General features: G+C 38.9%; 1 protein-coding gene across 24 annotated transcripts in view; it reads left to right on the forward strand.

The window, feature by feature from the left end:
- mtmr4 (myotubularin related protein 4) overlaps positions 1–15,215 on the forward strand; it is a 68,465-nt gene that overhangs the window by 47,949 nt on the left and 5,301 nt on the right. For 15 of the 24 annotated variants that reach the window (XM_083531749.1, XM_083531735.1, XM_083531740.1 and 12 more), the window contains 10 exons: positions 3,522–3,551; positions 4,627–4,709; positions 6,543–6,709; positions 7,018–7,114; positions 9,064–9,177; positions 9,428–9,612; positions 11,649–11,777; positions 12,865–12,976; positions 13,986–14,181; positions 14,747–14,932. In XM_083531749.1, the coding sequence (XP_083387875.1) occupies positions 3,522–3,551; positions 4,627–4,709; positions 6,543–6,709; positions 7,018–7,114; positions 9,064–9,177; positions 9,428–9,612; positions 11,649–11,777; positions 12,865–12,976; positions 13,986–14,181; positions 14,747–14,932 (1,299 nt within the window). Of the gene's footprint in view, positions 1–1,002; positions 2,867–2,928; positions 3,552–4,626; positions 4,710–6,542; positions 6,710–7,017; positions 7,115–9,063; positions 9,178–9,427; positions 9,613–11,648; positions 11,778–12,864; positions 12,977–13,985; positions 14,182–14,746; positions 14,933–15,215 lie in introns of those variants that run through there. The other 9 variants (XM_083531755.1, XM_083531742.1, XM_083531745.1 and 6 more) reach the window with 2 other exon arrangements.

Below are 15,215 nucleotides of genomic sequence, written 5' to 3' on the forward strand. Positions count from 1 at the left end.
GTCAATGACCTGAAAAGAGCTGGGACCACCGTTTCCAAGGTTACTGTTGGTAATACACTAAGACGTCATGGTTTGAAATCATGCATGGCATGGAAGGTTCCCCTGCTTAAACCAGCACATGTCCAGGCACGTCTTAAGTTTGCCAATGACCATTTGGATGATCCAGAGGAGTCATGGGAGAAAGTCATGTGGTCAGATGAGACCAAAGTAGAACTTTTGGGTCATAATTTCCACTAAACGTGTTTGGAGGAAGAAGAATGATGAGTACCATCCCAAGAACACCATCCCTACTGTGAAGCATGGGGGTGGTAGCATCATGCTTTGGGGGGTGTTTTTCTGCACATGGGACAGGGCAACTGCACTGTATTAAGGAGAGGATGACCGGGGCCATGTATTGCGAGATTTTGGGGAACAACCTCCTTCCCTCAGTTAGAGCATTGAAGATGGGTCGAGGCTGGGTCTTCCAACATGACAATGACCCGAAGCACACAGCCAGGATAACCAAGGAGTGGCTCTGTAAGAAGCATATCAAGGTTCTGGCGTGGCCTAGCCAGTCTCCAGACCTAAACCCAATAGAGAATCTTTGGAGGGAGCTCAAACTCTGTGTTTCTCAGCGACAGGCCAGAAACCTGACTGATCTAGAGAAGATCTGTGTGGAGGAGTGGGCCAAAATCCCCCCTGCAGTGTGTGCAAACCTGGTGAAAAACTACAGGAAACGTTTGACCTTTGTAATTGCAAACAAACAAATATTAACATTGACTTTCTCAGGTGTTCAAATACTTATTTGCAGCTGTATCATACAAATAAATAATAAAAAAAAATCATACATTGTGATTTCTGGATTTTTTTTTTTAGATTATGTCTCTCACAGTGGACATGCACCTACGATGACAATTTCAGACCCCTGCATGATTTTTAAGTGGGAGAACTTGCAAAATAGCAGGGTGTTCAAATACTTATTTTCCTCACTGTATATATATATATATATATATATATAAATTCTTTTTTTTTTTTTTTTTTTTTTTTACTTAAGTACTTGAATTCTAAACCCCAATTGTTATTATCAGATACCAAGTTCTCTCTGTTTTCCTGCAAAAACAATAGCCATAATTGACTAAATTGGCTTAGGGAGAGCTCTGCTCTTTTTGCCTCATTAAAAATGACAGGATCCATGAATATACTTGGAATTTGGAAACTGTTTGCACTTAGATTGGTAGGTGGCTGGTTAACTGCTGGCAAGCATCAATTATTGAGGCAAGAAGGATTTCAGTATCAGAGGTTTGGTTTGCATCATATATTCAACCTCTAAAAAACAGGACAACCGAATCTATTGTAAATAATGCGCTGTTATGTCACAGTTTAGTTAGCTAGCTTAAAAAAAAAAACCCACGAAGAAATGTCTTCAAGCAGATGTTGAATTAATTCATTACCATTTTCTACTGTACACAAACATTAAAATAGGGACTTACATTTAAGAAGTAATAATAATATATGTAATTAATAAGTTATTTTTTTTTATGTTATTCAAAATATTACACCTCACTTAAAGATACCTGTAGACACTTTCATCTAAAGCAGCGTCGATCGCATTCTAGCGGTCGATCGCAAAGGTAGTGTGGATAGATCGCACGACATAAAAAAAATAGATATTTATTTCTGCATTTGTTTATAGTCGGTAGATCATTTTATAAGTAGCTGAAGATGTGTGTGTGTGTGTACCCCTGATCTAAAGGCAGTTAAAGGGAAGAATTTTACCGATTTTGCTTCGCCTTAGATCTTAAAGTTTGTTTATGGCTCTCCAGAGGGTAAATGAGGTCATGCTGAGCTCACCAGCTCCGAAACGAATAAACAATCCAATTTATCAAGTTGCTGATGGAAATGGCTATGCAGACCATACTTGTTGCTTCGTGACTATTTTGACATGACACACAAGCATATTTATCATTTTGATATGTGACGTATTACCATCACCCAGACTGTTCTAGACATAGCAGGTTTCTCAAATGTGCTTGTTTTTTTTCTTCCTTTTTTCCTGCTCATCACTGTGACTTCCGGGGGCTGACAGTCAGTTCGATAATCATTAAGTGGCACCAGACCAGTCTGTTCAATGTCAACCTAGACAGCACCCCCCGCTTTTATTTATTTATTTTTTTAGACATTTTAAAAACCAGAGTCCGCTTGGCCTAAAATGATCCTGCAGGCAGGTTCTGTCTGATAGACCTCCTCTGTGTGACAGCATCCTGTTTTGACCCAGTTAGCATCACTGGACTCTGGGTGCGTTTGGCATTGTGTATACTATTCCATCGTCCTGTCACGTCTATACACTTTTGCCTTTCGACGCCTGTAATGCCGAGGGAACAAAAGAAGTAGGCATGGCCAGATGGACCTAGTTCATGCCACATACGTTGTTCCGAAATGCTTTTTAAAAATGAATCAATAAATAAACAAGCCGTTAACAAGGTCGGGACTTTAAATAAACACGTTATTACCTGCAACTAATTATGTACGTAATAAAAAAAAACTATACAAACTGTGCATGTAGACTGTGTTGAACAGCAGCAGGGACACTAATTGCATTCTTGTACAGTGAAGGAGCCCTGATAAACACCAAACACACTCATTTACTCATTCAGTCACCTAAACAAGATTGGGAAAGGTGACCATCGTAACACTGCCGACACCAGAGCACGCGAATCAGTTTGATAGTGATGGTGCGTTTTCAGACATTATCATCAATCATACCACAATCTCCTGGGTGCACAATTTACTGAATGACCGCATAGATCAGGTCTTACCTAAGTAATTAGTCAATTGTTTGATTAAACAAGACAGGACGTTCCGTTGTAGGGAAATTAGCACTGAAAGGGTGGGGAGTGAAAGGGTGTGTGCGGCCTGACTCAAAGCAGTGTCACAATAAACACCACAAAGGTGATCATTTTCTTCGAATAGCATGTACAGTGTTTCATTAATCTTGAAAGCAAACAATTCAGTTTTGTTTTTTATATAATTGTTGTTGGTCTAAAGGGGAACTTAATGCATTATTTTCCTCCCATCCTGGAAAACGTAAAGAAACAGCATCGCTTCTGCCTGTTGCAAAACACTGACAGTGGAGTGTTTTACTAAATACTAGGCAAAATAAACATCTCCAAGAAATGCCCTCTTCACACTAGCCAGTTCTTCTATTAGTAATACGTGGTCCATCTTCTAATTAAACTCCAATTGCTGTTCTTGTGAGGTTCTGTTGTTCTAGAAAATGACTTGACATCTGAGTTTTGAGGGAACCACAGGAGTGGAATAAACTCTTCTCTCTTAGTTCTTTGTTCATACTGGTTTTATACTCATTCACACCACTGCATGGGTTTTTTTTTTTTTCCCTTGGCTTAGCCATTTCTTTATTTTTCCCTCTTTTTTTTTTATCAACTCTTGTCTTCCATTTTTCTTTTATTTTCTCACCTGCCTTCTTTCTTTTTCTTCCTCCCTTTTTCCCTCCCTCTCTTTGTCTGTGTCCTGCTGTGTGGTAGATCTACCCAGGCGTGGACACTGAGATCTCTGTGAGTACTTTGCGCTCATCTCCCCATTTTCATTTATTCTTTCGTTCCAATTCTGTCCATCTTCTCTCCCACTTTTTTTTTTTTTTTATTCAGAGGCTGTATGAAATAAGAGGCAGCGTGCTGATTTTGTATTTTTTTTTTTTCATAGCCTTGTTTATTAGTTTTAAAAAGTGTAGCCTCTTCCTAGATTAGCACATTCTGTTCACCACCATTTGTTTACGTGTTGACAAGAAGATAATATTCTTGTAATTATAATCGTTTGTTCTCAAAGTTCTTTTGGTGTTAAACGCCAAGGTTCTGTTTGTGTGAAATCGATCAGAACCCCCACATTCTTGTTGGAGTAAAATTAGTGGGAACCTTAATTTTAGTCTGTAGTAGTAAATGTAGTAACTGTCTAGAACTCGCAGGTTTTTGTTTGTGTGTGTTGACTGAATTTGGTTTAGTGTGCAGGCAGATACACTTTTGAAGTTTAGTGTGTGGGGAAAAAAACAAATTCTCGCACATTTTATCGCACATTTGAAGAACACAGGTATTTATTGAACGGCTGTACATAAAATTCATTTGATACAGCATTGAAATCAATTAAATTGAATCTATAAATGAATAATTCACAACCTTTTGCTTTGAAAATAAGATTTTAAGGGTTTTGTTTTTATTTATTTATTTATTTAAACTTTGCTATTTGCCCCATATCTAACAATATATTCCACATTGATGTCTGGATCCAGTGTAATTTCAGCAGGAAGCTAAGTGGACCGAGGCTGCTTGGTGCCATTTAGGCTTTCACTGACCACAGGAAATCCCAGCTCATAACTCTTTCTACATTAATCACTTGATTTTGAAACGCACTCAAAAACAACCAAAATAGAAGACTTTCAGTAGTTCAGTGGACCAGTGTTTCTAGCTGATGTCTGGAAACCAAGGCCAGGACACAGGACAGGATTTGATCAACATCTTTCTTTCATTCAAAAGCAGCCTCTGTACATTTCCTCTAAAAGTTGTTGTTATAGAAAGTTTTTTTTTTTTCTCGCCCTGTCTGCTTATTTCATTAACATTCTGCTTTGTTTTGTTGTAGGTGCCTCTCAGGCTGATTGAAGGTGTGGAAAGCAGAGATATGTTCCAGCTGCATATCATCTGTAAGGACTCCAAAGTAGTGAGGTATGCACCCACACACACACACACACACACACACACACACACACACACACACACACACACACACACACACACACACACACACACAGAGTTTTGTGTTTGAAATCTCATTTATGCAGAATTCTGTTTAAACTCATGTGTACCACACACGCAACCAAATATAAGCACAAATCTCCAAACTTAAAATGTACTAAAACCATGTCAGTTATAGGTTTTGAAGTTTCTCACATAACTAGCCGCATGCTGCACTTCCTGTACACTGCTTACGTAGGAATTACAAATCATTGGTTTAGAGATGGGTGTGACTTTGCATACGTTTGCAAAGTTGCAGTCAGGATCATTGTGCACATTAAAACTCTCTTCACTGTTAAGTTGAAAAATAGATTTTACATTACTTTAACATTTAACATCATTTGGTAGACACCCTCATCCAGCGCAACTTACATTTATCTAATTCATACAACTGAGCAGCTATGGGGTCATGCCCAATCTTTGGTTTTTCAAGTCCAATGCCAATTCTATACTATGTTTGTTTATCCGTTTTTTTGTTTGTTTTTTTGTTTTTTTTAAACATGGGGACGTGGTAGCTCAGTGTTTAAAGCTCTGGCTTACTGATCGGAAGGTCAGGGGTTTTATCTTGGGTTCTTGAACAATGCCGTAAACCCTCTGTGCTCCAGGGGGCGCTGTATGATGGCTGACTCCAGCTTCCTAACATGGCTGGGATATGCGAAGGAAAAATTTCACTGTGTTTTAATGTACATGTGACAAGTAAAAAGCCCCTTTAACCTTTAAATGCAGTTTTCACGTGTCAAACCTAGCGCTCAAACCAGGAGTAGATATTTAAAGGTATTATGTGGTTTTTTTTTTTTGGTTTTTTTTTATCTATCTATCTAGCAGTGCACACTTGGCAACAAGTAATACCAGTCAGTCACATGATATAGTCGTTTATGATCATTGGAAAATCTTTAAACAAAAGGTGCCAAGTTATTTACAACATCTGATTTTTCACTTTCAGGAAATGAAAGTCTTATGTTTTTGGAGGTTGACCTTTGCCAAGAAGGTACATTGAGAAAACATGTGGTGTGGCTGTCCTACAGCCGCACAACCTCTGGTAGCTGTTTTGTAAACTATTTTGTAGCGAAACATATGACTTGTCTAAAATAAGCAGTCTGAGATGCAGCTGTAGTTTGTTGTGTCTGATTCTAATATCACGTCACATCTTCCTACACGGCTCCTACTCTTTATATTAGAATTACCAAACAACTGCAGGACACGTGGCAGCCATTTTGTCCGATAATCTTAGATCATTAGGATTTATAATGAATCCAAGGGTTTCAGAACACGATTTGTTTGTCGAAATATTTATAACTGTGCAGTATGAAAGCAGGCACTGGATAAAAGAGAACAGGGGGGAAAAACTACCTCTAATCAACCGTAGTGTTCACATTCTGTATCTTAACTAAGCCTTAATCCAAATCCTAACTCATGTTCTAGATTAGAGCACTGTATCCTCTGCTGTGCTGTTCAGTTATTACACATCACTTGAAACAAAATCGTACAAAACGAAATATGTAGATTATTATTTATATATTAGAGATGATTAGAGTAATTGAACTACTTAAGGGAATTCGAATTTCTGATTCTCCTGAATGAGATTTATCCAGGCGGTTTTGGACTATGTAATGTATTAAGTTTAGATTGTTTGTTTGTTTGTTTGTTTGTTTGTTTGTTTGTGTGTGTGTGTGTGTGTGTGTGTGTGTGTGTGTGTGTGTGTGTGTGTGTGTGTGTGTGTGTGTGTGTGTGTGTGTGTGTGTGTGTGTGTGTGTGTTTTGTCAGGTGTCACTTCTCCACGTTTAAACAGTGTCAAGAGTGGCTGAAGAGGCTAAATCGAGCTATAGCTCACCCATCTCGCCTGGAGGATCTGTTTGCTCTGGCCTACCACGCATGGAGCCTTGGGGGTTGTGCCGATGATGAAGACCAGCACTTAAGTCTCTGCAGACCAGGTACACACACACACACACACACACACACAAAACGTTCACACAATATATAGCCCATCCCTTAATTCTACATGTGATTAGACTATAGACAAATTCATGGTTGAACTGCTTTACATTCATTTTTTTCTTTCATTTTGTCTATTATTCTTGCTCATATTATTTTTGTCTTTATTTTGCTTTTTTTGCTTTTCTTTTATGCCTTACTTTTTCCTGACTGTATATTTCCTTCCTTTCTTGTGTTTTCTCTTCTTTTTTTTTTTTTTTTCCTTTTTCTTTGCGTCCATCTTTACTTTTGTCTTTTTTCGTGTCAGGTGATCATGTCCGTCACAGGATGGAGATGGAGGTGAGGAGAATGGACTTTGACACGCAGAACGCCTGGAGAATTTCCGAAATCAACAGCAACTACAAGTAAGATCCGCCGGCTTCAGTCGGGGGGCACAGCATGACGACAGAAAATGTCGATATTGCGATAATGTATCTCACGATACACGATTCTGAAATATCACGGATAATTTTTACTTTGATTTTTAAATTGCTGGAAGTGAATTCAATTACATTTTTTGAACTTAAAAAAAGAAAACTCTGGATTGTGGTAAATGAGTGAACGAGCTTATATATTGTAAAATCCACCTCAACCCATAAGGCAATGTTTCCTCCTTTTTCCTTTTTTCCTCCTCTTTTTTTCCTTTTAATCTGTCAGTGTCTGTGAACATATTGGCTTTCAGTCGAGAGTAAACTGGAGATGCGCGCGCGCGCTCGTGTGTGTGTGTGTGTGTGTCATAATAAGATAATTGTGCTTGGAATACATTTTCTGACTCTTTCAGGCATTTGAAGGACACACTCCTATTATGCAAAAGTATACACAAACAGTATGGAGGAGAGCCACACGGAGCCTAGACTTCTAGCAGCTCACGTGGTGTGTGTGTGTGTGTGTGTGTGTGTGTGTGTGTGTGTGTATCAGCTGGGGGTGTGTGTGTGTGTGTGTGTATCAGCTGGGGGTGCATATAGCGAAGGCGTGAAATAAAAGATAATCATTCAGAATGGAATGAACAGTCAGGGTGTGTGTGGTGTGTGTGTGTGTGTGTGTGTGTGTGTGTGTGTGTGTGTGTGTGTGTGTGTGTGTGTGTGTGTGTGTGTGTGTGTGTGTGTGTGTGTGTGTGTGTGTGTGTGTGTGTGTGTGTGTGTGTGTGTGTGTGTGTGTGTGTGATTTCTGTAGTGAAGCACCATAGCGATGGATAATTAAAGCAGGCCAGGACCTGCTGAGATCAGTGAGTCAGCAGCACACCACAACCAGAGGAGACTGCGTGTGGGTGTGTTTGTGTGCACTGTGGGTGTTGTTTTTCTCAGATGTTAACCTCTTCCATGTCTGGGAAGATGTGTGTGCATTTCTACGTTTTTGAACCCCCTTGTGGGAATTAGCAAATCAACCTGATCGTAGACCGAATACTTTTCTGTTAGTTTTGGAGAGTGAAGTAACTGTTGGCATCAATCTAAATGAATTGAATTGGTGCTGTTCCTGTAAACTCTCCAGCACTTTGTACCACAAGCCCAACCTACGTCAGCGAGAGCGAACACACAACCACAAGTTTCTCTCTGTCAGTGGTCAAGTACAGAATTTGACATTCACCCAGAAACGTTGTATTTGAGTTTTCATGTGATGTTCTGAAAGGAAACATTGTGGCCTTTAGCAGTTGCTCATAAGCTACATGTAAAGGAAGGAGATGCTCGAATACTGCCAGTAATATACAACACATAATAAATCTAAATCAGTATGATTTCGGGGCTCTTGAGTGCCACTGCAGAAAAAACCCTGTATTTAAACCTCAATAAAGCCACAGCCATCCTTATCCAAGAACAAAGTGAAATTGGTTTTGCTTTCTGAATAGATGTCATATTCTCTCTCATTCTCTCCTGTCAGTTTATATTGTAAAGCTCATGCATGCGGCTGTGTGATGCAGCAGTTATAAATGATGTGGAGGTTTGGCTCTTATAAGAGGAAGCACATCTTACAGGCACCAATCACGTTTATGATGTGCATCTTATGATGATCAGCTTGTTGTATTCCTCGACTGTAAATCACTTCGGTCAAAAGCGTCACAAATAAATAAATGAAAATATAAATCGTTGTTTTGCTCTCAACATCTGATATGTGCAGGGGTAGAGGTAGAATTGGACAAATAGAGGAAAAAAAATAAAAATTATATATATATATATATATATATATATATATATATATATATATATATATATATATATATATATATATATATATATGAGGGCTATGAATATGTGATTGCTTCAGGATTTTCCTTCTCAAATATCTCCTTATTTCTCGTTTCCTTTCTTGACCCATTCAGACTGTGCTCCAGTTATCCTCAGAAGCTACTCGTGCCAGTGTGGATCACAGATAAAGAACTGGAAAGTGTGGCCTCTTTCAGGTCCTGGAAGAGAATTCCTGTAGTGGTGTACCGGTGAGACACATGGCAATAGTATACATTGTGCCATTAGCGCATCATTATAATGAACCTATTCTTTTTCTGACCTATTTGTTTTTAATACATTAAATTAATAATAGTCCAGTTAAATAAATAACACATATTTTGTACCACTTGCTTTGGAGAAAATAGTGCTTCCTGTAGTCTCTTTTACGTAAAGCTTGGAGACGATTGTTGGTAAATTTGGTGTCATTTCTAAACTTAATTCTGGCTGTTTCTTTCTCAGGCACCAGAAGAATGGTGCAGTTATAGCACGCTGCAGTCAGCCTGAGATCAGCTGGTGGGGATGGAGGAACACTGAGGACGAATACCTGGTCACATCCATCGCCAAAGCATGCGGGTTGGATTCAGGACCCAGAGCATCCTGCAGGACACGGGTGGACGGGGCGGACTCTTCTGACTGTGACTTCGGTAGCGCGTTCCTCTACTCACATCAGGAATAATTTGATACATGTATCCCTACAGACATTATGTAGTCTAAGCAGGGTGCAATTTCCCTACATAGAGAGGCATTTGTGTTCATTAGAACAAGCAAATGACGTGGTTTCTTTGAAATATTTCCGACTTTCACGTTTGGTTTGTTTTAGAAATGTCGGGTTTTTCTTGTTTGTCGGTGTAACTTTAAATAGAAATGAGTCAAATCTTTTTTATGATTGAGGAAAACATTGTATGAAGCACAAATTGGCCATCAATCAAACATTATAAAGCCAAAAAAAAAAATCCTGGTGTATAAAAAATTTATTGATAATCACATTGTGGCACCTGGAATAGAAATTTTACTAAATTGATTACCTGGAGTTGCCTTGAGATTCGTATCCATAAAGTACCATGCATTATCCATTATCCTTGTCTCAAAAATAACAGGCAGGTCTGGGTCAATATAAGTTACTGTGAGGTGAGCCAGAATTTGATTATATTATAGACCTTGGGTCTTCAACCGCGGGTTTGCGACCCCTAGGGGCTCCAGGGCGGTACTGCAGGGTTCCGCTAAGTAATGTCGAATCACAATTTATTATTTTTTCTTTTTTACATTGGTAAAAACATCAAAAATAAAAAAAATTAATTTATAAAGTATTAAAATTATTAAAATTAAAAAGTTCTATTAAAATTAAAGTTGAAGTTCATGTAAATGTATAATTGTCCACCTAATAGTAAAAGGAAAATGTTTGAAACTGCAAATCTATTAAAAAGAAAGACAGCTGTGAACAGCTTAATAAATAATAAGTTATTAATAACTTAAGTTGATAAATAACGCATAAATCATTTTGAAAGATGGGAAAATATATGAAAATGTACAGACATGATGCACGTTCAATAACAACACGGTTCTAATCATCTTACCATAATATAACCAGCATAATTATGATTGGTTCTTATGAATTTCAGTGGTTAAATTTGACACGTTTTTTTATTTTTTTTTTATTAGGGGGTCCCTGCCCCATGTGTCTTTTACTAAAAAACGTTGAAGACCATTGCTATGGACCTTTTGTGATTATTCTATAGATAAAATACTACAGTTGCTCCCTTCATTCAACCCCCCATTTCAGATGGAAATTTTCCACATTTAAATAAATGTGTTCTGTCATTTTTTTTGTTCATTGTTCTTTCACTGATTGTAAATTAATTGGTGATGAAAGCCAAGGATCATTTTTTTTTTTTTTAAAGTGCAACCAATTCTGCATTTGAACTGCAATTAAACTGCAGCGCCCGTGCCAATTAATTTATTTAATGGTTCCAGTTCCCTCAGATAACGATAGAATATAGATTATTCAGGAAAGAATAGCTGTTTGGTGAGGAGCCATTTGTAATTAGTTACACAAGAATGCACACACAAGGTTTTTATTGGGGGAACTGAAGACAAATGAGTTCCAGTTGGAGCGGATGCTAGTGAGCGAAATTTAAACGGCTCTTTTGTTTCTGACCCTGTTGAGAAAGTGGTGGCCGGGAAATTTGGGGAGTCTCATTGGAAGGGTCATCTTTGTTGTTTTTGACACACAAACACACACACACACACACTAGAGTTTCTTTCCTCTTCCACACTTAGACTTCATTAAATAAAAGCGTATCGGTATTCCTTTCCAATTAATTTTTTATTAAAATATTTAATATTCGGCTACTTATAGACCTTAAGGTTATGTAATTTTTCAATCAATCCTTAGTGCGTGTTTATTTAATAACAAACTCCTTGTTATAAAATGATGCCTTAAAACATGAATATCTTAGTCCTTAGTGGTTGTAAAGCTCTTTCTCTTTTTTTATTATTAATTTTTTTTATTATGTGTGCAGACCAGCTGCAGACTCTGGTTTGCTAGTTGATGTGACTACCCGAGGCTTTTCCAGAGTCTCTTACTATACATTAAAATGTTTTATCACCCAGTGAGGTCACAGCACAAATCAGGTCTTCTGCAGCAGCTCACTTATTTCTTTCCTGTGTCTGTGTCTTTCAGACTCCTCCCTGGCGGTGGGTTCAGGTCCTGATTCTAGCACTGCACCACAGAAGCTGCTGATCCTGGATGCGCGATCTTACACTGCCGCAGTGGCCAATCGTGCCAAGGGGGGTGGCTGTGAGTGTGAAGGTAAGCAGAAGTCTACACACACACACACAAAATCACGCACACACACACACGTGTGTGAAGTCCACACAGGGGACACCTCCTGGGTGGAGACATGTTGGTGCACAGCTGTGCTGTGAGTTATTAGCGGTCATGCTGTGAAAACATGGTATATGACAAATCCAGTTATTTTTTTTAGCTTGACTAATTTTAGCACAAGAAGAACATGTCAGGCAGGTCGCTTCGAAAGTTTAGTCTAAAGATACTACAAGAGTGGCTACCAATTGTTTTTTTGCTCTGCCTCTCTCAGCATTACCATAGGGAAACATTTGGGCTACTGAATTACTGAGTTAAACCTGCCGCCTCACCACCTACTGCTGCTCTGCCCCATGTTGCTTCACCTGTTCATCTGCTTCCCATTAAATATAAATGTAGAAATATAAATAATCTCTTATTGAAAAGCCCTAAATTCAAGTCCTCTCTGCCGAGTTTCAGCTGACTTGCATTTCTAGCTCAACTGCCTCAAACATCTACTGATCGGAAACGGAGTGCGATTTCACTGATTACTGATTGGGGCAGTAATTGTTCAGTCCTGACACCAGAGATTGGGTTGTTGTGTCTCTGCTCACTACCACAACCAGAACATACATTCATTTTCTCCCGCTTATCCGTAATTCGGGTCGCGGGGGCAGCAGTCTAAGCAGGCCCCCGCCTTCGACTGCTGCCCAATCCTCACAGCACCGTCCCTTACGGTCCCTCCTGCAGGTGGTGAGCCCACAGGAAGGCAGCCCCACGTCACTCGATGTCACGGACCTTGATATTTCCCTCGTAAGGGACCCCCGGAGCATAATGGGTTAAGGGCCTTGCTCAAGGGCCCAAGAGTGGCAGCTTGGCGATACCGGGGCTTGAACCCCAGACCGTCCGATCGGAAACCCAGCGCCTTAACCGCTGGAGCCACCACTCCCCCAACAACCAGAACATTTTATCATTTGTACATGAAGTGATTTACAAATCGAAATTGTTTTCAGAAAGGTGTTTAGTCAAATGTTTTCTCCCCATTCAAGCAATTTGTTTCCTCATGTCTATTTAAATGTTGTGTGTGTGTCTGTAGAGTACTACCCAAACTGTGAGGTGATGTTTATGGGCATGGCTAATATCCACTCCATCAGGAACAGTTTCCAGTCTCTGAGAGCTGTGTGCAGTCAAATCCCTGATCCTGGCAAGTGAGTACACAGTGCTGATCATACTAGCTTTCCTTTCACCACTTACCGGTATGTTAAAAATCGAAACTTTCCATCACAGCCAATAGATTATTTTCTTAGATTTTTCTAATGGTTGGCAAATGAGACAAATATTAAAGAATTCAACCTTAAGCTGTTTGTACACCATATTTATCTTTATTGCGGTTTTCTAATAAACATTTGACACAAAGGAAACCCATAAACATTTAGGCACAGATGTATTTTGATCTCCTTTCTGTGTATTATGACTAAAATTACAGTTTCCATGTCCTTTTTAAACAGTATTGATAGACTGAAAACATGGTATCTGTGGTTCAGAGCAAATAAGAAGATATTATATTCTTAACAGGCAATATTTAGATTTGATTCCAGCTTTTGTTCAGTGTGTTTTCCATCAGTGGAATGGTTCAGATTAAATGGGTCAAGTCTAAATTGAGAGATGCTGATGCGCTCATATTAGACAGCAAACTCATGCAGCATATTCTGCAGCTAGTAACATTTTAACAAAAGGTTACAGTTCGGTCACATATTTCTATTTCTATCATATTCGCTCAAATAATATGCATATTATTAGATACAGGATTATGATACAAGATTTTTCTTTTATTTATTTATAGAAGACTCAACAGTAAGAAGAATAACAACACACAGTTCAATGTAATCATTTATTTTAGTTTCCGACGGTGGCCATTTAGAGATGAACATTTATTAAATAATACACATGCACATTCATAATAATAAAAATATACAATCATGTATTGCACTCACTGACTGGTCTTGAATTGACTAGTTTAGATTTTCTGGATATTCACATTCATTTGCATCCGAATTTCAGTAATAGGAACTGGTCCCAATCAGTTGTTCATAATGTTTATTGCTTTTCTGAATTCAGTAAGAACTGGATAGATTGACTGTTTGCGCACTCATACATTTGACCCCTGTTTTAATATGAACGAATGCTAATGATCGGTGTGCTACTTCCTGTCCCCAGTTGGCTCTCTGCCCTAGAGAGCACACGCTGGTTGCAGCACCTGTCCGTCATGCTGAAGGCAGCTACTCTGGTGAGTTCTGCCGTGGAAAGGGATGGACGTCCAGTGCTGGTACACTGCTCTGACGGCTGGGACCGCACACCTCAAATTGTGGCTCTTGCCAAGGTTCTGCTTGACCCCTACTACAGAACCATTGAGGTATGAAATAATGTTATATATTTAAATACCGAGGAATAAGAACCTGAGTGCAGGATACTTCCTAAAGCACTTAAATCGCAAATTCGACGAGGATAAAAACGAGTGCAGCACAATACAGTAAACTATATAATATGCGCTAAGCTCACAGTACATGAGGATAAACAAAAATGTTTTCAAATGAAGATATGCAATGCTGCCTTCAAATTTGGACGAAATCAGGCACCCGAGAAGAGACTTTCTTTTACTCTCCTCTCTTATGTTGCCTTCCAGTGGTTGAGACGGCATGTTGTGGATAAACATGATGAGAAATCTTAGAGAAAATTAGTTTAAAGTCTCAAATCTATATATAAAGTTTAACGATTCAAAATACAATGTTCTAACACAAGTTTAAAACAGGAATGAACAATGTTCTATTTTTTCTCTCTTAGAGAATGCAAATTCGAGATATTTCTGGTCACCGTGTTTCTGCGTTTTTGTCCTTTTCGCCGCATGGTTCAATAACAGTAATGCTATTAAGGAATAAAATAAATATTATTAAATGACCGTGTTTCTCTAATCTTGACAGGGTTTCCAGGTGCTGGTGGAAACCGAGTGGCTAGATTTCGGCCATAAGTTTGCAGACCGCTGCGGTCATGGCGAGAACGCCGAGGATGTGAACGAGCAGTGCCCGGTCTTCCTGCAGTGGCTTGACTGTGTCCATCAGCTCTTAAAACAGTTTCCCTGCCTGTTTGAGTTCACAGAGGCCTTTCTGGTGCGTGTTCCGTGCAGCCATGCAATCATTTTAGCCATTTTGTTCCCTCACTGTATTCCAATCGATCCTTGGCTGCTTTTTATGCTTTTTATACCAAAAGGTATGCGCTGGCCATTTATTTACATGTTAGTTATTTTTCCCCATCCCTAATCCTAGTATTTTATTATTTACCCATCTGTTTTTTTTTTAGTTTTCTTCCTTTTTCTTCCATTCACCAAATGAAAATCAGATCACATTAATATCACTGTGTTGTGCAAATGATGATCTCAACCGATCAAACGAA

This window comes from Silurus aristotelis, assembly GCF_946808225.1.
Source record: "Silurus aristotelis genome assembly, chromosome: 26".
In the NCBI taxonomy this organism is placed as follows: domain Eukaryota; kingdom Metazoa; phylum Chordata; class Actinopteri; order Siluriformes; family Siluridae; genus Silurus; species Silurus aristotelis.